Raw genomic sequence first — 27,850 nt, 5'->3', positions numbered from 1 at the left:
GGCTGCTGTTTCCTTCAAATAATTGACGTGAGTTCTCCAGTAAAGAGCATATCGAGCGTAACCAGGACTCCGTGAGAGAAAGCTTCTCTGGGCTGCCAGAGGTGATATCTCACTCCCCGAACATGTAATTCGTGTGTCCCTGAAGAGCACACGCGCAGCCTAAACCTAGAGCCTGTGGGGCTGTGTAAAGTAGCTCAGTTGTAAACCTAGGCTATAAGTTACATGCACCTGTTCTACAATATTCAGATCAAAGTGTTTTGGGCAGGGGCGTGGTTTCTGTTTGTTAATTTATTTCTTACGGGTATCTTATTTCAGTAGTGAAGTTAATGTAAAGTTTTCCGCGCCGTGGCCACGGGCAGGCACAGGCATTACTGCGCCGCGCGCACCCCTCGGCCACCCCAGGGCGCGCGCCTGTTCACGGAAGCGAGCACCGCGAGACTCAGGTGGCCCGTGAGCGCACGAGAGAGGAGTGAACAAGCGTGGGACTGACGGGAGGGGCAGGCTGGGCAGCTGGGCAGCTGATGCGAGGTCTGGAAGTCGGGCACTCCCGGGCGGCCAGGGAAGGACCGGGGAGCCCTCGGCGGACAGCCTAGCAGCAGGCAGGGGGCGAATGCAGCAGGAAGGAGCGGCCGGAGTGTCCGCTTCTCACCTGTGCGACGGTGACAGCTGGGATCTGCCTCCCCCGGACGGCCCACCCTATGGCGCTGGCAGAGCTCTACACACAGGTAAACACTTGCGAAGAAAGTGCTGCACGCCTGGGGGTACTCCACAGAGAGTCTCTACAGGAACCTTCCTAGGGGCGGGGGGCGGTATACGGTCGCCCAGCTGAATTCTTAGCTATGCTCATTACCTGTAGCGCCCCCTCCTTCCAAACTGCACCTGCTATTGGGTTTAGGACGGCCTCTCTCAAAGAGTGAACCCAACTATTATTGTTACTGTATGTTTCTGCTTTTTCGTACACGAATTAGTAAGTGGGCAGTGCAGTTGAAACTTTGTGATGTTTGCATCTGTGCAGTAGGGACGGGACTTCGCCTAATACAGAGGTTGTGTGCGCCGAGTGTGTTGTGGTAATGCTGAACTCCTCTCCATGGAGACCGGCACAACCCAGCCCGAGGGGGGCTCTTTCATCCGGTGCATCGGCTCACAGCTCCCTCCCGCATTCCGCGGGTCTTTTCAAACGTCTCTTGCGTGTGTTCGCCAGACCGTGCATTATTCAGGAGTTTGGACTGACGTGTAGGTCACGAGACGCGGGCACTGGCGGCCTTTGCAGGGCAGCTCTGGCAGCAAGGGCTGCACTTGGTCAAGGAAATGCGTGTTACTGCTTGGTTTCAGTCGCCCCACCTAAAATCACAACAACCTCTCGGTTGGGTTCCGGAAGAGCGATAGCAGCACATTGTTTTTCCTGCTGTGTCTCTCTCTTGAGATAGATCTGACTGATGCTACTCGCATTGTTCAGGTTGTTAGAAGTGAAATATCCGTATTTTTATTTGAAAGACCACCTCTGCCCTCTCCCCTACTGCACAGTTTACCTGTTTTTCAAAGGTAGAAAGTCAAGGGCTACTTTTCATTTTGCATTTCACATTTCACTAGGTCTGCGACATATTCCATCACCGGAACTGAGACATATGCCATCACTGTTTCATCCAACAATGTTGTAGGAGGGGACTTGTATTGTGCTTTTAACAGCTGCCTTGGGGACTCAAAACCACAACATGTGAAGCGTGCCCAAATTGGCCAAAGACATGGACCACTTGACAGCTATGTTTTAAAATTAAAAAATGTCATATAGTCCGTTTCAAATATTGACTGTTTCAAACATTAGACCAAAAGTCAACTGACATATTCCACGGTAACTCCTTTCTTTCACATCAAACACTAATACCGGCATTGATAATGCAAATTGTTTTGTCTTTTCTGTAAATAAACGTTTCCTATCAAGATTCGCAACACAATGAAGGTATAACGTAGGCACAGAAGGCAAACCACAAACACAAAGAATAAGCAAAGGACATGTGATAGAAGGAACATAACATGATTCTCACACATGCAGGACAGGTACAGCACAATTAGCTAAAACACTATAGAGCAGTGGTTCCCAAACTATTGACTCCTGAGGACCCCCATAAAGCCACCACTGGAAGCCGGGGACCCCCAAGCAATTTGTGGGATTGAAATTGCTAACATTAAAGGTAATTCAGAAAAAATTAACACATGTGTGCACACAAAACAAATACTCGAATTACTAATGATTTAGGGGCATATTTACAAGCCCCTATCACCATGGGAACATCACTTTGAGATGTTCCCGTGGCGATAGGGGCTTTGCCTTATTTACAAGGCAATGTTAAGCCACTTAAAGTGGCTTCATGGTGCCTTGTAAATAAGACCCCCTTTCACCCAATGCTTAGCGTGAAAAGGGTGGGCAGTGGGTGTTGCGATGGGCGTTTTCCCTGCAACACCCATTGATTTTGACACTGCCCCCTATTTACAAGAGCAGCATAAATGGGAAGCAGCGCCAAAATTAAGACCAGGGAAAACCTGGTCTGAACTTGGCGAAACAAGGTAAAATGCTTCATTTCTCTTTGTTTTTGCAAAACACCTTGGATTGTTTATGTTCAGGAAGGTGACCCTTCCTGCACATCAACACCTTTAAAAAAATGAAATTTTGTAACTTCCATGTGTGCTGCATTAAGCAGCACACATAGAAGTGACAATTTACATTTCAAGATTGTTTATGTGCAGGAAGGGGGACCTCCCTGTACATAAACAATCTTCCCCTGTTAAGTGTAGCGCCAGCGCTGGGGAAACGCAGGGCTGCACCATATTCTTGTAAATATGGTGCAGCCCTGCGTTTCTGAAGTGGTGAAGTGTGCTGTTAAGCCAAGGAGGCTAGTGACACTATCCGCCACTTCTGTTGTATTTTATATTAAAAGAATTTGCAAGAAAACAAAAAAAGTTAATGGGAAGGTTGGTGCTGCATCTCCGTGACTTTTCAATGGTTGGCTTTATTTCGCAGTACAAGGCTCCTGCTCCTGCCCGGGCCAGACTGGAAACCCAAAGCAGCCCTGGCAAATTATTTCAAACCAGTGCCCATACGGTGCACACCAAGTGCAGTGATTGAGCCTGACCCCTACAAAGGGGGCTTTGTGAGGCTCTCCCCTTAAGAACTTTAGGAACTAATGGTGCATTCTACAACACATTTATCATTATATATTGAATTGTATTAGCTTTTAAAGAATAGTAAATGAAGACCTAACTATGCACAAGAATGCGACAATCTTTCTGGGGGCTCTTCAATGATTCCCCCCCTATCACCCTCCAACAGTGCCTCTCATCGCTCCATACCCCTTCTGTCATATGTAGTTCATTTTTTATAGCATCTCTCATACCATTGTAGGATGTCAGAGCACTTTACGTCACACACATATAGAGACAGTAAATCATATGTGTCAATCAGTGTATAGAAAATTTTACATAAGGCAAAGGGGACTACAAGGTGTAGAATTCACATGTAATTCATACTGGTAGGCATTTTTAAAGAGTGCTGGTCTGGAGAAGCACAAAGTCAGGATTCAGAACATAACACAGTGGTTAGCATTGGCTTTAACAATAAAAATGTATTTCAACCCAAATAAACCTTTTTAGAAGCATCAGGATAATGAAAGACTGAGAAAAACCATAAGTCACTAACTTGTACTTGCAGTTTGCAAGCAGCTGTTTGATGACAGTTTCCATATAAAATAATGTTTTTGAAAATGCATGATACAAGTTCTTTGCAGTAGGCATATTAACCCTCTGTGCTACATTAGTTCAGTAAAAGCTGCCACTGAACAAAACTCTCTTGTCTCTCCAGCAGGGACATTAATCACTGTTGTTATCTTGACACTTTTATTGTTCTTTGAAAACAGCTAATTAAACAAGATACTTTGCAGTGCTTTTAAAACTGCTGCCTGCGGACCCCCTGGGAATGTGCCAGGGACCCCTGGGGGTCCGCGGACCACAGTTTGGGAAACACTGCTATAGAGGATATGAGATGAGTTAAAGGACTGTTGTACATGCTCCGTAAAAAATATTTCAGAACAAGAAAGGAACCCTTGGACACCCAAAGGACTAGGATTGAACAGAAAATTAAAAAGAGATCCTCCTCTGCGATTTCGTCATAAAGACCTTTATACACACCTGATCATACCAATCCCACTACATACACACGACAACCATTCATAAAGGTCACCGCCAATCTGGTGGCTACAGTATGTTGGCACAAAAACTCATTAAAGGTCAATAATGTTTGCAATTTCCTGAGACAATTTATTATAATTTAAACAAAAAAAACAATCAGGGAAAGACTCAATAAAACCATTGATATTCAGAGATAATCACAGGCATAATATTCCACAATAATCACAATTAGTAACATAAGTAACAATGTTTATAGATCCACAAAGAACAGGAGTATTTCATATTTGAGTCTTGATAAAGAAGGTGGAATAAGATAAAGCCTTCGAAACGTGTTGACACTTCTTTTTTTGTTGCCATAAACCCAGTTGCACGGACATCACCCTAGATGTTGATGGTCTACAAGATATCAGGGCGTGTTTATATAACTGTAAATCTGGGGTATGGCCCCAAATACAAAGATAACTGTCTGTTTTATCTCTCGTGTTTTTTAGTTACAATTTGTTTTTAATTGTTACTTATGCGACCAATTGTGTTTATTGTGTAATATTATGCCTGTGATTATCTCTGAATATAAATGGTTTTATTGAGTCTTCTCCTGTTTTTAAAAAAAAAGTTATAATAAATTGTCTCAGGAAATTGCAAACAATATTGACCTTTAATGAGTTTTTGTGCCAAAATACTGTAGCCACCAGGTTGGCGGTGACCTTTATGAATGGTTGTGGTGTGTATGTAGTGGGGTTGTTATGATCAGGTGTGTATAAAAGTCTTTATAAAGAAATCCCAGAGGACGCTCTTTTTTTAATTTTCATGCCCCGTAAAAAGACATAAACTTATAAGAAAAGCCAAAAAACTCTTAAGGAACAGCGAAATCCCCCACGGAATCATATTTAGTATTGTATTTGTGTTGTATCACAAACCCTCACATACCCAGTATGGCATACTTTATCGGTGGGTTTCACATCTAGCACAGAGAAGCATGCCTGTATCTCCCAGCCTAACATGGATCTTCCCTGAGTCCCTTATGACAAATCCAGTTTTGTGTGGCTCAACATGTCAGTGAGCCATAGAATTTAAAATTGATTTACAGCGCGGGGACACGCCAGGATGGCGTCGCCAGGCGCTCTATAAACTTATTTATTATTATTATTTCACAGAGCTCACAGTAGAAAAAGTTCTTACTTGATATATAAAATACATTCATCCATGGATGCATTTCTTGCCACTTTCCCCATTTCTGGAAGAATGGCGAAAGTTTGTGTCCTCATTTGAGGGAGATGTTGAGCTGTTGAAATCTAGCCAGAGAGTGAGTTTTTACGTGCCAAACACATAGCCAGCCTGTAATCTTTCAGTTGAAGTTGGCATACCTATTTAAATTCTAAAAGATTGAAATGGTTTATAACAATGTATTTTTTCATTTCCTTTTCCCTATCTCTAGCTTTCCCTATTTCTGTATGCTTATCATTCCTCAGGCGCTTACTTTCTCCTACCACCTCGATCAAATTTAATGATTTATTATTGATATGGCTGGGTGTACCACAGCAAGGTTTTGTAAATGTTTTAGATAATATAGTACTGAAAGTATAAACTGGGTCAGTGGTTCTTAATCTTTTAACTTACGTGGACCCTCACTTAATCATTACTGCAACCCGGGGACCCCAACTGAATTATTTTTGGAATCTGGGGACCTACTCTGGATAATTACTGTACTCCAGTGACCTTGCATAAGCATTTTTAAAAATTTGAAAAAAAACCATCAAAAATAAAGAGAAACAAGGATTTAACCAAATATACAAATGATGAAATATTTCATATTTAAACAATCTAAATTTGAATGGGAAGGTGTAGCTTTCCTAAATGTAATTGAGGCCACTCATCATCCATTCTTTCTGCTGGTTGATGCACTTGCACTGCTCCCATAAATCAATCTGAGGATCCTACCCTAATTCTTAGCTTCCAGTTTTAAATTCAATCATATTTACACAATCTTTATTATTTTCAATTGTACATTTTGCTTCTTTGGTTATATACACTTTATTAGTTTGTTAATATGATTAATTTTTCTAAGCAGTTGTGAACCCCTTAAGTAGGCTTTGCGGACCCGTAGAGGTGTCCGGATCACTGGTTAAGAACCACTGAACTAGGTGAAACATGACCATTACGATCTCCTATTGCTTTCTCTCTCTCTCTCTTTTTCTTATATGCTACGGAATAAACAAAACCAAGTGGTAGATCCTGCAACAGCCTTTATTCTCTACGATCTATGCACAAGCATCCACCTGGCTGTGGTACTGCAGCCTCTGATTTCTAGGTATTGTCTGTGAGGACATCTGTTGGCTGTCAGTTATAATGTAGCCCATCATATTAATGTGATGTAATTACAAAGTATTATTGCCAACTCATTATTAATGAGTTAGTTTTTGGGTATCTGAAGTTATTGTTAATTTGCAGTTAGATGGAAATGCTTTCTCTGGCTCACTAATAACTTTGCCAAAGTTTACTGAATCTGCTTGATAATCATATTCTACAGAAAAGTACATGCATGCACGTTTGAGCCTGTAAAGTTTTGTACATCATTGTTAGAAGAAGATACAGTTAGGACTCACCATGGTCTGGCTCAGGACTGACACAGGCAGCTTTAGATGTGTCACATTCATCCACTTTGCACTTGACCTGCCCCTTCACTGCTCATATATTTTGTTTGTGCTACACTCGTCCTTTGAGTTGTAGAACTGAAAATACCCAGCTACTAGGTCTCGGCAGCAGGGGGACCACCTGAATCTACTATACCCTCCTTATATCATAAAGAGAGACACCGGAGCCTTCGTCTGCTGAAAGGACAATATTTATTAGTATAGCCTGGGCTATGGAGCAGAGTCCCAAGCTCGTCGGAGACAAGACAGAGGAGGCTGCTGCTTTACTCCGCAGCGCACAGGCCTTATATACATATTTCCCCCCCTAACGAACCAGTTCGGATGGGGCTGCAGTTACGTCATTCTTCGTTCAGGCAGGACTGGTACTGCAACAGATGACGCAATAGATTGGGACAGATCTTGCCAAACAGGAGATGTACGTGAACAACAGACGGATCTTGCAAAACAGGATATATATATGAAAGAGCAAGTTCTGGCGATGTTACCAAGTCTTTTTTCCCTTTTAGGAATCGGTTTAGCTGCAAGGCACGGGGAAGGCAATGTGTATGTGACAGATGAAAACATCAGCAGAAAATCGAGCAAGGCTCTTTTGTCACGACATGGCAACTCAAACATGGAGTCATGAAGAACAATTGGACGCCTGAAAAAAATGCATTTCTTCAGGGTCCTTCAAAAGATACCTGTGCTTTCCAGATCCTCCTGCCTTAAGGTGCCACTGATCTCTTCTGTCTTCCTAGATTGCTGAGTTAAGCTTTTTGCACCGGCAGTCTATTTTCTTGATGCTATTCAGTGTTTCTCCATTCCTCGTTTCTTTAGTTTCATATTGCCTCGCTTTCATTTTGACTGTTGTTATTCCAGTTAGCTTGTGGGGAAGCTGGGATTTTCATCTAAATTTTCTTACCCATCTCTAGAATCCCAAACCAGGTCGACTGGACCTTTTTCTCAGTTCTAGAAGTATAAAGGGAAGATATATTCGACAAAACTTTGAACAGCTTTGCAACCAAACCCAAATTAACCTCAAAGGACCACTGACTACGAACTGAAATTTTGAAGATTTATTACAAAGCCAAAAATAGTTGAACATCTCAGCAAAAGGTTCAGAAAATAGACTGGCACTAATGCAAACATAATTCTACGCAGGATTCTCAGACGACTCAGAATAAAAAGCAAAGGCAATTCGAGTAACATTAGGCAACCGAGAACAGTCCCTGCTTGAAGTTTGGACTGCATTTACAAAAGAAAAGAAAATTAGTCTGTCCCTACACTATTCTAAAGTGACATCCCTTCCAAAGAAGTACATTCACTTTTTTTAGGCAGGTAGACTAACTATCGAGCTCGTTCTAAGGTGCTCCTTCTTACACCCCACTCTTCCCTAAGTCCCCCAAACTCTCTCTACAACTACCTACATCCTGCTCTGTCACTTTCCTAACAAAATCTGCTCTCCACCCTCGGGTGCTATCCCGAATACAAAATCCAAAAAACAGTAGACACGCCCAGAGGTACGCCCGGCTGGCAGGTACAGTTCTTCGGACTTTTCCAACATGGCACCTTTCCATCAAGCATCTGTTGATGTGTCCTTGGGTCCCAGGCACCTTCCTCGCTGAATGTTGCACTCCCAAATTCTTTGGCAGCTCCTCTGCACTCGCGCCTACTATCCTTACACCTAAACAATGGACTCTTCTACCTAACGAGCCTTGTGGCCTTGCACCTGCAAGCTGAAACACATGGGAACATCTCTGAAATCATATGAAGTTACAATTTAATATTTTCTGGGGACAGCTACTTTCACGAAGAGAGAAAATCATTCCTTCTCGACTCAGGATAACAAAAGCAATTACCGTTAGGCCTCTGCTGGCTTCAGCATATCCCAGGCTCTTGCACGTTAAATGCATTTCTAACATGACATGACATTACAATTTCTCACTCTTAAGCATTAATTCTACTTCCAATGTAAGCAATATATCTTTCATAGTAAAAGCCTATGTTAATTCACTCATTAATAAGCACGTGTATACTTCAAAAGGCATTTCATTATTAATACAACATTTCACATGTGATTATGTTTCTCTACATTTAACAAACATTATTTCCTAACCAAGACACTACGTTAGTCCCTGATTAATGAGCACCACTCTATATGTTATACTAATCTACTTTAGTAAGACCCTCTAAATATGTGGGTGCTGACTACTCAGGATTATGGTGCACCCCTACAATTTTCAAAATAACATGGTGCTCCCTCAGTCGTCATACCAGGGAGCATCGAAATTCCCCATAGTCTGAGTCGCTAAGATCTCGGTCAACAGATAGTGTTTCAACTTGGTCCCAAAATGTGAATTTTACATTCAAAGTCCCATTAGCAACGTTTGCAGAATAGTGCCTTTAAAACAACTGGATCATTATGCATCACATTTGGCATGCAGCACTGCTTCTTCTCTGCGTTTGATGTGATGTAAACTAACTCAGCTGTTTTCCTAACTATTCACAGTAGGAAGTTATAATACTACATTGATGGTTGGGTTCATGACCTGGTACACAAACTGAATTTTTTATCTAATTTGGGAATGCGATTCGCTGATATATTTTAGTATTGGCCATCTGACTTTTGTGCACTAGACCATCCCAGTGAGTCCTTGGGAGAAAGTATGCGGCACAGGACATGGCCGAAGGCTGTGTCCTGCACCTAATGAACATTGTGTGTGTGACATGCACCCTCAGAGGACCTTAAGGCAGGTAGTGGCAAACCCTAGACGGCTCTTTATCATTGCAAAACCCCACAAATTCACTGACAAATGTACGTCGATAGACACTAAAATTATTTACTAAGATCAATACCAAAACAAAACCAAATAATATTCTTTTAAGCTATATAGTTGGAGAAATGTTATGGTTATGATCCAAAACCTAAAAGCCACCGGATAGTTATGCATCCATAATGTTTTACACCCCATTGTATTACTAATCTCCTGCCTAATGCCATCACAAACTACATCACTGGTATCATCAGCCAATGCTTCCCCAGTAGTATTATCAATGACATTCCAGAAGCTACACACCACTGCACTTTTTCAAATATCTGTGTTGACGGTGATTGTAGTCTTTTTCTTCTGTACAACTTGAGGAGAGACATCTATGCCGGGAAACTGCAGCCTTACAGCTGCTTTCAGTTTTGTTAAATAAGTGTGTTGCTAGTGAGAATAACTGTTATCGCCTTTGTTATTAATGTGGCATCTTTGTCGTCAGCTGGCTGTTGACAGTGGTACTACAGCCTTACAACCGATTGTAATATTTGTGGCGACAGACATGCTGCTTAGAAGTGCAAACACAGGAGCGTTTCACATTTGGTGCAAGGACTCCTAGATGTCAGTAGTGGTACTGCAGCCAGGTGTTAATTGTTTGGGAAGGTCTCGATGTAATTTACCACTGCACCTTCAGCAGATTTTATCGTTATTACACTTCAGAGATGGTTATTGCGACTTTGTAATTATGGTTAAGTTGCGGGTTCTGTTGTGAATGGATATTTCAATTTGTTAGTGACTTTGTTGCTGTTTGACGAATTGTCTGAAAATTCGGCATATGTTTAACTCGAATATTCGTTTGTTTTCAAATTTCGCGCAGCCCCGTTAGTATGAGAGATTTATTTGGGGTGATCTGCTAGCAGCATTTCCAATTTTAAATTCCACAGAGACATTTTAAGCTACAACCGGAGAAGCTGGAGCTGCCGAACTTTATTACACCAAGCTCGTAAATGAATAAAGAACTCTCAAAGAATATGCTCATGATGTGACTTTTGTGGGAACCTGTTTTTTTTGTGTTTGAACGAAGGTGTCAAATGAATTTAGGAGGATTAATCTTTTGTTTATTTTTTTAGTCATGTTTGAGATCCGCTGGGTACTCAAAGCGGTGTGGGAAAGTGACATGGCACAGAAAGTGGCTAAAAGCCACTCATCGAGTTTACAGAAGGCTGTGTGTGTCCAGTGCATTGTGGGGAGGCCGAACAAGTGCATACTTTGCCTGTTTAGTGTTTGGTGAGGTAGAACCAGTGCATGGCAAGGCCTAAGGCCACACTCTGAATAGGACTTCCACTTACTTGAGAGGGCTTGGGTCGGGGGAACCTAACGGAGTAATAGTCATGGTTGATGGCCACATCGAGGGTCTACTAGCAAGTTGGCATGGTCGACCTCCATACCTAGGATTTAGTGTGAAAACATGAGAGTTCAGGGTAGGTCTCAATGATGCAATATATATTGTCATCTGTAATTTCACATTGTAGATATTTTATGCAATGATATTGATGATGTGCTCAATGGTGTCATATTTGGTTTGATCAGTGATGCATGGCGTCAAGAGCAGCATAGTGAGATATTGTTTGTGCAAGTGACCACAAATGGCCAATTTTAGTGTTTTTGACAGTTTTTGACAAAATTGCTAAATAATTTTAAAAGTTTGTTTGTACGTAAATTTGAGTGCAGGAGGTGCCATGCTTTAACTAAGACTGGCTTTGCTATTTATTGGATTTTAAAGTTTTTTTATTGTGAAATTTTGGGAGTCATTTGGGACGCTAAGCTCCATCTCAGTTCTTAGATAGGAATTGTCTTAAAAACACATTATTTCTACTGAATCCCTTATAAAGGACTCTACACCACATTAACAATGGTATTTATGCACATAAGATCAAAAGACTGCAGAAAGACAGAATTGCAGCTGGTGGCCTGATTTTTGTGATGAAAAACATCCAGATGTTAAATTATAATAAAGAGTGTTCCCCGGCTCCTGAGATTAAAAAATAATTGAGTTTGTCCTTTGTATGGCCTACTAATGCTTGGAGCGGTTCACTTTAAAATACCTCCAGGAAAAGGTACACAAATACCAACCACCCCCTTGCTGTTGCCTATGTGCCACAGGAAACGGTCAACTGGTCACACCTAGTGCCAGGAGAAAAAGCAGGAGCCATAGGTGATTCGCAGTAGTGGCATCTCGCCTCTGCAACAATCTGCCCCAGACATGCACAGTGCTCAGTCTCTCACGCCCCATTTCGCTCCTTCCATTCCCGGCCAAAGTCATCGAGAAAGCCGTCAACAACCAGCTCGCCGCTTTCCTCGAAGCCAACAAATCCCTCGACTCCTCACAATCTGGCTTCCGAGCAAAACACAGCACTGAGACCGCCCTCATCGCAGCAACAGACGACATTCGAACTCTATTGGACAATGGAGACACAGTCGCCCTCATCCTCCTCGACCTCTCTGCAGCATTCGTCACAGTCTGCCACAGCACCCTGTTACAACGCCTCAATAACATCGGAATACAAGGAAAAGCACTTGAATGGATCACCTCATTCCTCTCCGGAAGAACCCAGAGAGTCCGCCTCCCACCATTCAAGTCCGAAGCCACTGAAGTCATCTGTGGCGTACCTCAAGGATCCTCACTCAGCCCCACCCTCTTCAACGTTTACATGAGCCCCCTCGCGGCCATCGCCCGCCAACACAACCTCAACATCATCTCTTACGCGGATGACACTCAACTTATCCTTTCTCTCACCAATGACCCCAGCACCGCCAAAACTAACCTACACGAAGGAATGAAAGAAGTTGCCGAATGGATGAGACAAAGCCGTCTGAAACTGAACTCAGACAAAACAGAAGTCCTCATCTTAGGGACATCCCCCTCTGCATGGGACGACTCCTGGTGGCTGGAAGCCCTTGGAAAAGCACCCACCCCGACAGACCACGCACGGAACCTAGGCGTCATCCTGGATTCTTCACTCTCAATGAACAGACAAGTCCGCGCCATATCCTCTTCCTGCTTCAACATTCTTCGCATGCTCAGAAAAACATTTCGCTGGATCCCCACCGAAACAAGGAAAACAGTCACCCATGCTCTAGTCACGAGCCGACTGGACTACGGAAACACCCTCTACGCAGGTACTACCGCTAAACTCCAGAAGAAACTCCAACGAATCCAAAACGCCTCAGCCAGAATCATATTAGACATCCCGCGCAACGAACACATCTCCGGTCACCTGAAAGACCTCCACTGGCTGCCCGTCAATAAGAGAATCACCTTCCGACTGCTAACTCACGCACACAAATCACTCTACGACATCGGACCAGAATGCCTCAACTCACGACTGTCCTTCTACACCCCCTCACGCCAACTACGTTCTTCCAACCTAGCCCTCGCCACTGTACCTCGCATCAACAGGACCACCATGGGAGGCAGATCCTTCTCATACCTGGCTGCTAAAACATGGAACTCACTCCCCGCTTACCTTCGCCTCACCCAGAACCACCTAGCATTCAGAAAACAACTTAAAACGTGGATATTTGACAAGTAATGCTCCTCACCTTTCTAAGCGCCTTGAGACCCTCTGGGTAGGTAGCGCGCTATATAAATTCTCTGACTTTACTTGACTTGACATAAGCTCAAGACCCAACTATTTCAGTTTTTGATCATATTTCTTTGTGAGCAAATGGTACCCCATAAACGTTACCTCATTTCACTGGATCGAAGACGGTGTCAAACCTCAGTTTCTTGCGGCAATGTGTCACCCCATTCATACACCTCCCTAAGCACCAAAAATTAAAAATACAATATATTAAATAATTAAGATGAATTAAATGGGCCCAATCAATTAATGAGTTCTAGAGCACTGAAACATTAAAGGGGTTTGTTTTACAAAATTCAAAATTAAAGCAGATCAGAGTCAATGCCATGAAGACTCTCAAATGCTGAGAGTTATGCAGAGTATGCAAAAATCAGGATTTATTCTAAGTCCCAAGTGGGCAACAAAATTAATAGATAAATGGACAGCATCCCTAGTAGAATAGGAAAGTCTTCTGGCTCACCCCCAAAATCAAAGGCTTTTATACATTAATTGACATATGAACTACAGAGACCGGAGCCTTACGTTCATATGAGTAAATGTATAATTTCATCAGCAAATCAGAACACAAGAAAAATAAATTTCACCCTGCCTTAACACCTACGCTCCTTCCCACTACATGAATAACTCTTCTGAACCCTCTATACTAATGTCACCAGGAGATACTAGAACATAACTAGATAAATGAACAATGACGTATGTGAATGAATGGAGCAGTGAACTAGCGGGTGAGAAATGGGTTATTGGTTGGCAGAGGTATGCAGCCTGTCCAAGCTGGAACCACAATCCATGTCAGAATAATTCAGATACACACACTAAATTAGCCTGTGCTCACCTTCAGGTAACTTGGCATAGAGCAGTCGAGCTTAACTTAAGAGGCAATGTGTAAGCTATTTGTGCAATACTTCAAACAATACAACAGTGAAAACACCACACCGAAAGTTACCACACCAGATCAGAAATTAGAGCTTAATTTAACGAACAAAACAACAAAATGCTATAAGTAGAACTGGAGTTATGAATTTTTAAAGAATATCTTGAAGTAAAGTGCTTGAAACAATAACGTGCCAAACGGGGCTATCTCTTCCCACTGGATTGGGTCAAATCCAAGGTTCAGCCATACCGTGATAGAGCGCAAGTTGGATACAGGGACTTGCCTTGGCCCACTGAAACAATACTGGTTGTCGTCGAGATGCGAGAAGGAAAGAAGGCGATGTATGAGCATCGATCTCTAGGATATATGCGATGCTTTGGGTCAGAGCCGTGCAAAGTCGGAAATGCATCAGGAATGGAGGCGATATACCACATCGTTGGCAATGCGATGTCCTCAATCCTTGCAGCAGTGGCGATACTTTTGCACTGATGGAGATGCACTGGTTCAGTGCAGCGCAAAGGCGTTGATGTAGCGTTGGTATACTGAGTTTGTGTCGGTCATTTAACTATCTTATTCTTATTTCATTTGCCCTTTGCTGCCAGTCAAACCTCCTTCGTCCTCCAATGGATCTTGTTTTATGCTGAAAGGGACTGGGATGCTTGGAGGATAGGCAATTATCATATGAGGACCAGGAATAAGATAATTGCTACATATAATTGTATAATTTTGTCAAGGGCCAAGGGCGGGCCCGTCCGCGCCCGTCAAAGCCCGAAAAAGGCCGGCTGGGCCATACCCTTTTGCTTTTACTCTCTTCACTACTCCCTTGGCCTTTATTCAATATCTGTGGTAAGACTGAATAGACATTTCTATCGATTGAAGAAAGGCTTTATTATAACTTTTTATGTAGGCATCTCATTGCTGATAAGCATCTGTGATTCACACTTTTTTGTTTCATTTTTTAAATTTGTTCTTGGTACCTCGCATAATATATCAATATTATTATTTGGTTGTCTTTTTATCAAATGGTGGTTAAGTAAGTAATTTTATTATGTTTCGGCTCTCAAAGAGGGCCACATAAATTGTACAATAAACAACAACAAGTACACAAGAAATCAAAAAGCTTGAGAAACAAGATACAATCCACAAGTGGTATCCACCGGGAAGTTAATCTAACAAGGTCGGACAGACAAGATATCTCCAGTTACATATTAATAAATAGCTAAAAATCCTTTAAAAAAGTTAAAAATATAAGAACAGAACATTTCGTTCGGAGGGCAATAAAGTGCATGAAGAAAGTCCTTTAAAGTGACAATGCTAAGGCGGAAACAAATTACTTTTAGCCATCGATTGCGCAAATTACGGAGCATGGGACAAATCAATAATACATGCATACAGTCCTGGATGTTCAGTTTACATAAATTGCACAAAGCAGAAGTGCCATGCCATTTGGATAACAGTAGATTTAGTGGAATTAAATCATAACGTAACAAAAACCAAAATCTACGTATACCATGCGGTAGATTCCATAGGGCATAGGGTTGTGGCTGCTTCAATCTATAGGAAGAAATGAGAGGTTCCACGTTCCTTTTGTCACCAACTAACTTTTTATCAGAGAGGAAACAAGACTCCCACGAGGCCTCCTTGAGAACAAGTTTTAGCTGTGAGGGAGAGTAGGAGAACAGAACACTTTCATCAAGTTTAAGTAGCGTTACAGCCCTTCTAAAGTTACTTACGAGTTTAGAGAACTCTTTAAAATTGCCCAGTAGTTCACTTTTGAGGAGGGCTCGCAGGGTCCCTACTCCCGCTCTAGCCAAACTGGCCACCCATCTTATTAGGACACAGAGACCCTGAACCCAGGTACTCCTGAGTCCAAAGTCTAGCCTACAAGCGGCAAGTGGGCAAGCATTGTTAAGGGTAGAGAGGGATCTTAAGAGTTTCCCCTCAATCTTATGGCAAAAGTCCCAGTTTTTAACCTCTATTAATTCAATACCATACAAGATAGTTGCGGGGATTTTTGCTCTAAAAACTTCTAGAAGACTAGAAAAATGCCTTTTCCCCGTTGCATGGTATAGAGATTTTAAACCATTGCCATGGGCAAGAGCCTTGCGAGAGCAGTGCTCTATGTGGAGCTTCTCACTCATATTAGCCGTAAATATTTTTCCCAAGAAAGTGTAGGAGGTTACGACCTCCAATTTATGCCCGCCGATAGCCCAACCGTAATTTGTGGAACGGCACTTCTTCCTACCAGCTATACACATCACTTTACTTTTGGTAATGTTAATCTTCATGTGATGATCATCAGCGAAAGCATGGAGAGCCAGTAGCCGTTTTTCAAGACCGCTTGGGGTCAAGTCGAGAATAAGAACGTAATCGGCATACATCAGGCAGGATATTGGAATCCCTCCCACCATCGGGGCAATCCCCTCACTGGCAGACACGGCGGCAGGGAGATCAACCGTATATAAGGAGAACAAAAGGGGAGCCAATAAGCAGCCTTGTTTAAGGCCATTCCGAGATGGTATTTTGGCAGAAAGCTCCCTTTCGCCCCCCATTAGGATCCTGCACCAGGTCTCAGTATGTAGTGACCGAACCAGTTCCAACAGGAGGGAAGGGACACCAAGCGTCGCCAATTTTCTCCACAGCGTTCCACGATCTACTTTATCGAACGCTGTGGAGAAATCAATAAAGGCGGCATACACCACTCCTCCCCTCACCTGGACATATTTATCCGTGATCACATGAAGGGCGGTGAGATTATCTAGCGTACCATGATCCCGACGGAAACCGGTCTGTTCAAACGGCAGGATATTGCCTTCCTCGACCCAATCAGAGAGGGAACTAAGAAGACATTTCGCAAAAACCTTTCCGATGGAGTCGAGGAGCGCAATCAGGCGGTAATTACTAGGGCTATCCCTTGTACCCTTCTTAAAGATGGGGACCAAAATACTTCCTCTCCAAGATGCAGGTACACTTTTGGAGAGATGACAAGCCTTAAACAAGGGGTACAAGATTTTACTCCATCTTAAAGGATCTTGTTTAAGGACCGTCATGGGGAGTTCGTCCGGGCCCATAGCCCCCGATGGACGCATATTTTTTATAGCCATCTCTATTTCTTTTTCTGAGGGATAGAATTCAATATCTTCAGGTGTAGCATATATGGAGTTATCAATACCCGTAGTCCCATTCCCTGCATAGAGCTCACGGATATGAGAGGTCCATACATCTTCTGGCAAATGGTGGTTATTAAAGGTTATATTTAGATATTTTAACTTATTGTACTTGGTATAATCGATATAAATGGGAATATGTTGTAATTTTACCTCAAACTGCTCCCTCTATACTGATTAAACAGTTGAGGTAGATGTTCCTATTTAACTAAAAAGGCATAATGGGGAAGAGGAAAGCCGCTGACACGATCACCGGGAGAAAAAAGATTGCAAAAACACAAAAGTTAGTAAAATCTGCCTCTGAAAGCTGTACCCTTGCTGCCATTGATGAATTAATTGAGGAGGTAGAGAGTATGTTATCAACTGGGAAAGAGAGCAGTGCCAAAGGAAAAAGTAAAATGTCTTCCTGTTACAGCAGGAAGGAAAAAGTTGGTATGATAAAGGCAAACAGTCCATCTATTATTGTGCACCAATCTCACAATAAAAAACCAGCGTAAACACTACCTACTTCCCCATCAAAGGCAGGACGGGTTTCAGGTACAACTCCCTCTCCCACTTCGAGTAACTGCGGTAATATAGAAAGGGACCAGCATAGCCTATCATGCAGTGAGGTAGTGAATATAGAGTGCTCAAACAGATACTTGCCCCTAGAGGATAGCGAGGAGGAAACCCAAGCAGGTTGTTCAGTGGGGGAAGATGGAACTAGACCAATCAGTTTGGGCCCAATAAAGCAAGCTCCGCAGAGTGAAGTAAACCCTACCCATGAACTGGTGCAGGACCTCTATGAAAAGCTTAATATTGTTCAGGAAGAGGTTATAATAATTCAAAGAATGATTGAGGCACTAATAAACCGACCATCCAAAGATTCAGGAACCGCAGTTCCGATTAAGGGGGCAAATCCCAAATAGGAAAGAAACTTGAGTGCGCTAATATAGGGAATTGGGCACCTAAAATGTCAGATAGAACTTTTGTAAGTCAATCTACTAACCAGGCCACAAACCAAAGTACATACCCTATCCCAAAATTGTACACCAAAACTATCCTGGAGTCCCATAGGAGAACTGGCCCATTAAGACTGTTCTCTTCTGGGGATAAAACTAAGTAAGCATGTAAATAGAAATCCGGAAATCCAACACCCACCCAGGCCTTGGGGGGGGGGGGGGGAGTCATTGAGTTGGGGAAAGGGCCCTGGTGCTCAGAAGGGGAACCAAAGAGCTGGTCAGGGCCGTTACACCCCAATTAGAGAAGATAAAAAAGTGTACCATGTTTTCTTAACTAATGTACCAACGTTAGCCCTGAATAGCAGAGAAGACAGGGTGTCACTTGTAAATAAAGTAATACACTGGATCAGGAGGGATAGGCAATGTCTTTCTATAATAAGATCTGATATAAAAAATGTGGAAAGGATCCCTCGGGTACTAGGAATTTAGACGATATAAGGGTATCTTTTTGCTCTAAAGACTACGTTGAGAACTTAATTATTATGAATCTAAGATCTGACTCCCTCTTTGAATCAAGAATTATCATTAGGCAAAGTAGAACTGACTGAATCAGTGACCCTATCGAACTGATAATTTAAGGTGCTATAGTGACCTTGAAGCTTTTGATTGACTACCCCAAGCATGGAACCCATATTCTGAAGTGAGTGACACAATGCATCTTCTGCCTGAGGCACATTGGGATTCACAGCCTGTTGACCATCTTGGAATGCATACCTCATGTGAAGGACATAAACGGGAGGGGAAACAATTAAATGACATTATGATCTTAGAAGATCTACGCACTTTATTAATACTTGCCTCTGAACTGAAGCACTTATAGACTCTACATCTAAACGTGATAGCCTTGATATCCTAGTACCATACTCCATTCCAGACCAAATAAAGATGGTATCTTGGAACATAGCAGGACTTGCCAGTAAATTACAAGAACCTGATTGGCAGATTTTAACTGATTCCTTTGATTTTTGTCTTTTTCAAGAAACCTGGGCAAGGGAACCTCTGTTTAAAGTTGGCTATAGGACATTCAGTTTAGAGGCTCACCAATCAGTTAGAGGAAGACCATCTGGAGGCCTTCTAATCTGGATAAAAAATAACATAAATGCTTCTGTAGTTACTTTTCCCACTGCCTCTGATGATATCTTGGGTCTTAGTTTTAAATTTCTGATCAAGTATAGGCTTCATTTGTTTAATATATATATATATAAGACCTAGAGAACCCTCAAAGGAATCGGCAATAATCACCCAATTAGAGGAAGCCTTTGATTCTATTCCTCCCAATGAGCTTATCATACTCGGAGGTAACTTTAACTGTTGTTACGAGCCATTGCAGGGAGTAAATATGGTTACCGAAGAACAAGATTTAGCTATAGGCATCCCTCTTCTAGGGACGGAAGAAATGATAAGACTCTCTGCCTCTGCATTACAAATATTTAATTTTACTATTGAAAAGGGATTAAGATCGTGTAAGAGTAGAACCTTCTCAGACCCTAAATGTTCAACTGCGTTTTCAAAAGGGCTAGCATCATCCAGTATAGATTATATCATGTTAAGTATTTGTCATTGGGACCTTGTGCAAGATTTTAAGGTGGATAGTAGCAGAAGAGAAAGTGATCATTTCCCCATGTGTCTAGATCTGGTAGGGAAAGTTTTTCTGCTGCACTCCCCACCCCAAATGGGTAGGGACGTAGAGGTGATTCAGCCTGAGGTTTCAAATATTAGGAGGGCACTAAAATGGCCATCCATTCTGGGCAAGATTGAACCACTTACGCATGTTTACAGTATTTTTGCTGACTTAGTATTACCCTTTTTAAAAGAGCGTTCTGGAGGTCTAACTATAACTCAGACCCACCAGATGTTGATGGATAGTATAAAGCCTTATCTAACTAAGCCAGTGTCTGGGAACACCAAACACGATACCAAGTTCGAGCTGACTAACCCATGGTTTGACACTGAATGTGTCCTTGCCAAGCAAAATTTAGTTAAGGCCCTGAACATTAAGGAGATTTCTCTGATTAGGCAATCAAGGGATGTGTATAACAAAGTCCAGAATGTCGCATGTAGAAGGTGGGAAGATCAAAGCTGGGAAGAATTGCTAGAAGCTACTACGAGGGGTGACCAGTTTTTGATTTGGAAGATTATCGCAAATGGCACCAAGGCAAATGCCCTGGCTCAAGACTATAATCTGGATCCTAGGTCTTGATATGATCATTTTACCCACCTATATGCCCTTCCGGCACATTTGACCGAAGGCTCCCCAGTTAGTATCAAAACTCTCTTGTTACCTAATCAAACCACACCTCTTCAATTTAGTACGGCAGGGACAACAAAGGCAAATGCTGCCATAAAATCCTCTAAAGATCCCGGCCCGATAAGATCCCGGGTGATCTGTTTAAACATGAGATAGATGTATGGGCCCAATATATATTCCTTCTCTGCAATTAAATCGCTAGAGGTCAGCCCTTCCCTGACTCATGGAAAGGAGCAGAGATTGTCCCAATCTATAAGAAAGGTTCTAGGGACGATCCCGCTAATTATAGACCTATTAGCTTACTAGATATATTACAAAAGGTCTATGCAAAACAGATCTTAGAAAGACTTAATGAGTGGATTTTAGATAATAATGTGCTTTCCCCAGCCCAAGCTGGTGTAAGGAAGAGAATAAGCACCATAGATCAGGTTAATAATCATAGCATGGAAATATACAAGGTTAAGACGTGGTCATCTGTATGTGGCCTTTATAGATTTAAAGGCCGCATTTGATTCCATCCCTAGAGACCTACTATGGGCCAACCTACTCCAGCAAGGGGTCCTGAATAACATCGTAATGCAGCTAGTTAGGCTCCATGAGAATACGTTTGCGAAAGTGCGGTGGCGGAAAGGGGGAGAGCTGACGGAAGAGATACCAGTAAAAAGGGGGGGGGGGGTGTGCCAGGGCTGTGTCCTGGCGCCCACCCTATTTCTCTTATACGTCAATGATATGATAGAGTCCCTCCAAAAAGCCAATCATGATTCCCCGAAATTGGGAGGTAAACATATCTGGGCACTAACCTTTGCCGATGATAGCATTCTGTTTTCTCAAACATCTAAGGGTCTCCAAAACCACCTAAATTCATTGGACGTGTATTGTAGGCAAAAGGGTCTGGAAATAAATCCAGTAAAAACTAAATAAAAGACCATCAGACCCCATAAATGCTTTAAAAGCAAATTGCATTTGAACGGAGTAATTTTGGAGCGTGTTTCAAATTTTGTATACCTTGGGGTAACTATTGACTCCAAATTTTCATGGAATCCACAGATTACAAAATCTAAATCAATCCTTATACAAAATGCAGCTCCAGTTACAACAAAAACTTTTCTCTACTACGTCCAAGGCTATTACACCAGCATTCTAAGTTCATAAATCTAGGGCCCAAGCGCCTGCCCTATATGGCGTGGAGTTCTGGGGTGGGGGTGGGGGGGCCCTCTTACCTCTAACTATGGGGGAAAACAAGATCTTGAGGAGGTTTACTGCCCTACCACAAAATACACCTGTGATGATGCCCCTAATGCTTGTTTTGGGCATTAGGCAGATTGAGCATAGGGCCATTTGGATGACCCTTTCCCATTGGATAAGAATATGGACCATGGAGGAACTGCAAATATATAGACCAGCATTAAGTGAATTGATTACTCTTGATACTTTTGTTACTTTCCCAAGGTTGGTCCATATTCGTAGATGGTTCTCAGAACCGGGTTTGAGCAGGTTCTGGGAACAGCCAAACCTGTTAACCCCTGAATCCAAAAAGGAATGTAAAACGTCAAAGTCAAAGTCAAAAAGCTTTATTTCGATAAAATTCCATTATCATAAAAGCAAGTTTTAAAAAAAAAAAAATTGGTAGTTAATAATAAATTTGGCAACACATTTCCAGTTAATAGCAAAAAAGTATAACATTTACTAGAATTAATATTGTTTAAAAAGAGATTAAACGGAGTATTTAAGCTTTCTGGCTCGAATAGCCCAAGCCCAAAATAAAAATTTTGTTAGGGCACAGGCGTAGGGTACATAGCTGTCCGAAACAAGAATCCTAATTGCCACATCATGGCTCCTGGTTCCCAGTTGCCGGCACAAGTTCTTCAGCCACGCCCTTCTTGGATTGGCATATTCCTTGCAGACGAATAAGAAGTGGGCTAATGTCTCTGGGTGGGCTAAACATGATGGGCACAGATCAGTTTTATCTGTGCAGGATTTCCATGATTTGGTGAAAGTATTCAATGGCAAGGTGCCCGTTCTAAATTTAAAATACAAAGATCGGGCAAACGGTTTCCCGATTATGTCTAGGTAGGGTTCTCGTCTGGGACAGTCTTTAAACAATAAAAAATCCTCTGTGAGCCTACCAATGGATGTGCTAGAGTGCCTTTGGGAGCGAATCCAATCCCGGTAAAGGTTTTTAAGTACTTGTTTAGGAGGAGAGGTTCTGCTTGACCAGAAATCCAATAGGCCCAAGTTCGACAATAAGGTTTTCATGTCTGTTAACCATTTGACTCTGGCCCAGTGTGGTGACGCCATTATTTCTTCCAGGCCTCTGGCGTAGGCATTAAGTTCCTCTACCCGCCAAATACGAGCCCATAATAGGAGAGGACGGAATTTCGCAATTTCGCCAATCTGGGTGCAGCCAAGGTCCATAAATAAGGGTAAAAGTGGGGTGCTTTGAGGGAGGGACATTATTTGTCTACAGAAACGGTTCTCAGATTTTTGTAAAGCTTGAGAAGATGCAAAGCCCCAAAGTTCAGCTCCATATAGTGCAGAGCTGACACCCTTGGCAGCGTAGATCTCTAGGACTGTTCCTATTGGTTTGAACGAACTGGAACGTTGCTCCCTCAATAGGGCACCTGTGATCCTTTTATGGTTCAGCAGCATCTTATCTAGATGGAGAGTCCAATCCATTTTGTCTGAGATGCGTATCCCTAAATAATCAAATGCTTTAACCCTTTCCAGGAACTCGGTGTTTAGGATAGGGGGACGCACTTGCTGTTTAGGGGGATTAAGGACGAGGTATTTTGTTTTATTGGTATTTATAACCAAGCCCCGGTCAGTACAAAAGGTTTGGAAGTTATCCAAGAGTTTCTGTAGTCCCATTGGGGTCTTGGAGATTAGGAGCGTGTCGTCCGCGAAGAGGAGGGTCGGTATGCGTACCCCCGCCAGGGATGGTTCGTCGGATGGTGATTTAAGTAGGTGCTCAACCACCCCATTGATGTACAAAGAGAAAAGGGTGGGAGCCAGAACACATCCCTGGCGTACCCCTCTCTCGACCGGGATACAGCCCGTTTTCTCCCCTCCAGAGCCCCACCTAATTTGGGCAAAGCTGTCCTGATGGAGCCTGACCAATAGGGATAAAAGATACTCTGGAAGCCCCATGTTGGCCAACACCTTCCACAACAAGTCCCTGGGGACAAGGTCAAAGGCAGTCTTTAAGTCGATGAATGCGAGATAAAGACTGCCCTTGCCTATCACTACCACCTTCCAGTAAATCATCATAAGCCTGAAGGCCTGCTCTATCGTACCGGTGCCTACTCTAAAACCGGCCTGAAAGTCGGTAAGTATTTTGTTTTCATCTACCCAGTTGAGTATCCTGAGTAGAATAACTTTACCGACAACTTTTTGGCTTACATCTAGTAAGCTAATCGGCCTGTAATTGGACGGATCATCCCTAGGGCCTTTCTTGTGGATGGGAACCACCTCTGCCCCCTTCCAAGACACGGGAATTGGGGCACCCCTACAGATGGCAAGAAGGAGGGAGTGTATTAATTTGCCCCAATTAACACCATCGGATTTTAGCAGGTCCCCGGGGATGCCATCTGGTCCTGCGGCTTTTTGTGGAATGATGGAGTTAATAGCATATTCTACTTCCTTCAAAGTAAAGTCAGGGTCACTAGGGAGATGAATATAATTAGTGAAGGGAGAGGATTGGAAAGACCCTCTTCCGTTCAGGTCGTTATGGCAGGAGTAAAGTTTGGAAAAATGAGCCTCCCATACCTCGCCCGAAATACTGCAGGTTATAAGGTCGCTATCCGGTCTATTTCGTGCCCTTATGGTATCCCAGAAGGATTTAGAGTCTTTTTTCATACTGGCTTCCTTAAGGGTTAGCCAGTAGGCATCCTCCCACTCTCTTTTAGCTACCTGTAGGGCCTTTTTATGGTTTCTTCTGGCAATTTGAATTGTTAGGGACGACTTCCCTTTGACTGCCTCTATTAGGCATGATTTGGCCTTCCTGCATGTTGCCGAATACCAATCGTGTTTGCCTTTAGGTTTAGGTTTCTGTTTCCCTGAGGGCAGTTGTACCCAAAAGAGGTCCCCAATAGTTTTTACAGCAGCTTCAAAAATAGCGGTAGCCTTGTCTGCTGCTATGGTTAGATCAATGGTGCTAATTTCAGCCTGCGTGCCCTTAACCACTTCGTCTATTGTGGATAGTTTGTCGGTGTTACACATAAACTTACTCCACTTTAGACGCCTGCCACAAGTGGCAACAGTAATCCCCTGTGGGCGGCTTAGAGAGGCTGGCAGTACTTCAATGTGCCAAGGATTTTTTAGGGATAAGGAGAGTGGGTTATGGTCGCTCTCTATGGTATTGGTAATAACCATGTCGTTAACATGGCTCCAGAGGCCCCTATCCAGCAGAATATAGTCAATCCGTGTGCATTGACCAACTCTGTTAAATGTGGGAGCACCCAGGAGGTCAGATCGAGTGCGACCATTAGCAGCTCTTAATCCAAACTCCAGTGTGAGTGCATTTAGATGGATTGCACTGCGAGTCCAGCGCTTGATGGGTGGGATAGAGAGGGTAGGGATACCCCATCTACTATCCTCTTCTCCTAGGTCTGGTATTCCTTCTAGGGGGAGTGGTTCATATGTACAATTAAAATCCCCAGCTACTAGGATATGGCCATGTCCACTCTGCTCTCTCAGCTGAGCCTCAAGCTCCATCATTGTGGGTGAAATGCACCCATTTTTTGTTCCCCTGATGTAAACATTGTAAAGGTCAACAGTTATACTTCCCCGTAGGCCCAATAGGGAGACACCAAGGATATCCGGGGTTCCTGCCTTCTTGGTGGTTATCCTGCAGTTAAGCAAGATACTTATCCAAATAATTAGCCCCCCCGATGGCCGCCTCTTCCCTGCCTTGGATTTTATTGCTGGTGTGGAAAAGGTGACAAACCCCACCCGGTGCAGTGGTTCAGTGGCCCATGTCTCTTGAAATATACAGATTTTATGGGCATCAACCAGAGCATTCCACTCCGGGAGGCCTAGTTTCCTTGAGATCCCAGCAAGGTTCCAACTAAGAATTTTTAACTCGCCATGTGCTGAGTTTCCGTCTGGAATCACAGTACAATGGGGGTTGGATGAAACTACACTATCCCTAATTAGTGTAGGTGATGACACCTCTAAGTTTGTAGGGAGAGATGTGCCCAGCACTGCATCCTTCATGGCGATATTAGCATGAGGGAGGTCAGTGTCTGAGCCTCCCTTAGAAGAAAGTCAATCAACCTCATCCAGTACACAGTACCTATTTTGGTGGGCAAACTGTGTATAGGAGGGGTTAAGGGACAGAGATGAAAATGGATCCTGCCGTGGCTGTTGCCATTGATGATGATTGGCAGTAAGTGGTGGCTGAGGCGGTTGTTGCCACTGCTGGGTAGGTTGGAAAAAAGGTGGTAAGGGGAGGGAAAGGTTGTTGCCACTGGGGGCCCACATGGTGCGGGACAAAAGGTGGAAAGTAGGGCGGCTGCTGCCAGTGGTTAGGGGCATATCGGGGGGGATGTACAGGCTCTTGAATACTTGGAATGATTGGCCGGTGGAAGTTGGGTCTTGTCGAGTTGGGGAGGAAGTAGGACAAGGGGAGTGGTTTGATCTGGGTGGCAGGACCGCTGTTAGGTGCATTACAAATAAAAGTCGCAGCCCCCACATCCCTGAAATTAACAGTAATTACATCCCCTGGTATTGTTTTCTTACCCCTACCCACCCAATCCCCTCTACGTACAGTGAGAATTTCCCCACTCATACTACTAGGTAGTAGGCATGGGCGGAAAATCCGTTCCGCTCGCGGATTTTGCGGATTTTCGGGAAATCCGCAATCCGCGAGATTTGCGAATTTCCTGAAAAATCCGCAAATCCGCGAGCAGCGGATTTTGCTCGCACTGCTCGCACTGTTCGCGTGAGTTCGCGCCCCGCGAATAAGTGCGAAATTGCAGAAATACGATCTAAGCAAAACTGAAAGTAACTACTTACCAGGTTCAAAAGTTCAGGCACATCATTAGTAGCCATTTCCTGTAGTGCTTCCTGAGGGGCCCCTCCAGAGTTCAGTTGCCAGTTGCAACTATTATGTGACCCTGCTCTGAACCTCAGAATAGTTACACATATGCCACAAAGGTCCTGAATTACAGCTAAGGGAGACAAGCAGGAGCCAGGCTGGAAGTTAAAATCCATTAATCAGCCCCTAATTCATTATTGTCAGTTGGGGCAGGGCAGGTGTTGTAACTAATTTTGCAACAATGAAAGCACTTAGCAAGTGCAAAAGATCACTAATCAGGGCGCACTAAGGAAGCAGGTGCCAGCTAAAAAAATATTCTGTGACACATTAATCAGCCCCAAATTAATTCAGGTCACTTGAGGCAGGGAAGGTGTGCTTTGCTTTGCCGAAAATAATGTACACTGGACAACCAGAGGGTGTGGTGATGAAACAGAGGGTGGCATGGGTGGGCCAGAGGGTGGCATGAGTAGTCAGAGAGTGGCAGTGGTGACAGAGAGTGGCAGTGATGAAGAAGAGTGTCCCAAACAGGTTGGACACGTAGAAACAACAAGTTCGCAAAACTTGCGACCCGACAGGTAAGTTCGCAAATTGCGAAATTGTAAAAACCCTCGCGAACTGGCAGAAACACGGGCGAACACAAAAAAAAAATAAAAATCCGCGGGAATTCGCGGATTTTGCGGATTGCGAGTTTGCAAATCCGCAAATTCGCGGATTGCCAATCCGCAAAATCCGCTCATGCCTACTAGGTAGTGGTTTATGTATTTGGAGCCACTGTGCACATTTATTTCTTAACTCTACATAGGTCTCTTTAACTCCTTCCTTCAGTGGGGGGACAGCAGTCAACACAACCACAAAAGGAGAAACTTCTGGTGGCAGACTAATAGACTTGTAGCGGGTCTGCCTTGGCTTAGGGGTTTCAGAGTTACTAGTAGAGTGAGAGGCTAGGATATTCGTAGGTTTCCCTTTGGGACCCGTAGTTTGGGAGGTGTTAGATTTGGTACCAACGGCTGATTGCTGCACGGATGAAGGATTGCTCACCGCTTTTGTATTGGGGATAGGTGGCGGCTGAGCAAGGTTGTTCCCTGAATGGGGAGAATGTAATGCAGCTTGGTCCTTGGAAGATGGCAAGATGTTCACTTTACCAGTTATGGGCTTGATGACCTTGGCTGGCGGTTGGGGGTTGGACGGTAGTTCCCCGTGCCCTTGTTGCTGGACAGGCCCAGGCTCATTAGACTTGTTGGGCCATTTAGTATTAATGAGCGATGTTAGCCTATCGAGTTTAGAAATCAAGGGTTTGATTTGGGCCGCTAT

General features: G+C 43.4%; 1 protein-coding gene across 1 annotated transcript in view; it reads left to right on the top strand.

The window, feature by feature from the left end:
* Positions 1-399: 399 nt before the first annotated feature.
* MYO5C (myosin VC) overlaps positions 400-27,850 on the top strand; it is a 971,652-nt gene continuing 944,201 nt past the window's right edge. The window contains exon 1 of the mRNA XM_086958305.1: positions 400-725. Coding sequence (XP_086814431.1) covers positions 699-725 — 27 coding nt within the window. The 5' untranslated portion in view covers positions 400-698. The remainder of the gene's footprint in view (positions 726-27,850) is intronic.

This window comes from Lissotriton vulgaris, chromosome 2_1, assembly GCF_964263255.1.
Source record: "Lissotriton vulgaris chromosome 2_1, aLisVul1.2, whole genome shotgun sequence".
NCBI classification, from domain to species: Eukaryota; Metazoa; Chordata; class Amphibia; order Caudata; family Salamandridae; genus Lissotriton; species Lissotriton vulgaris.
Note: the sequence above shows the minus strand (reverse complement) of the source record. Positions and strands in the feature narration are given on the sequence as shown.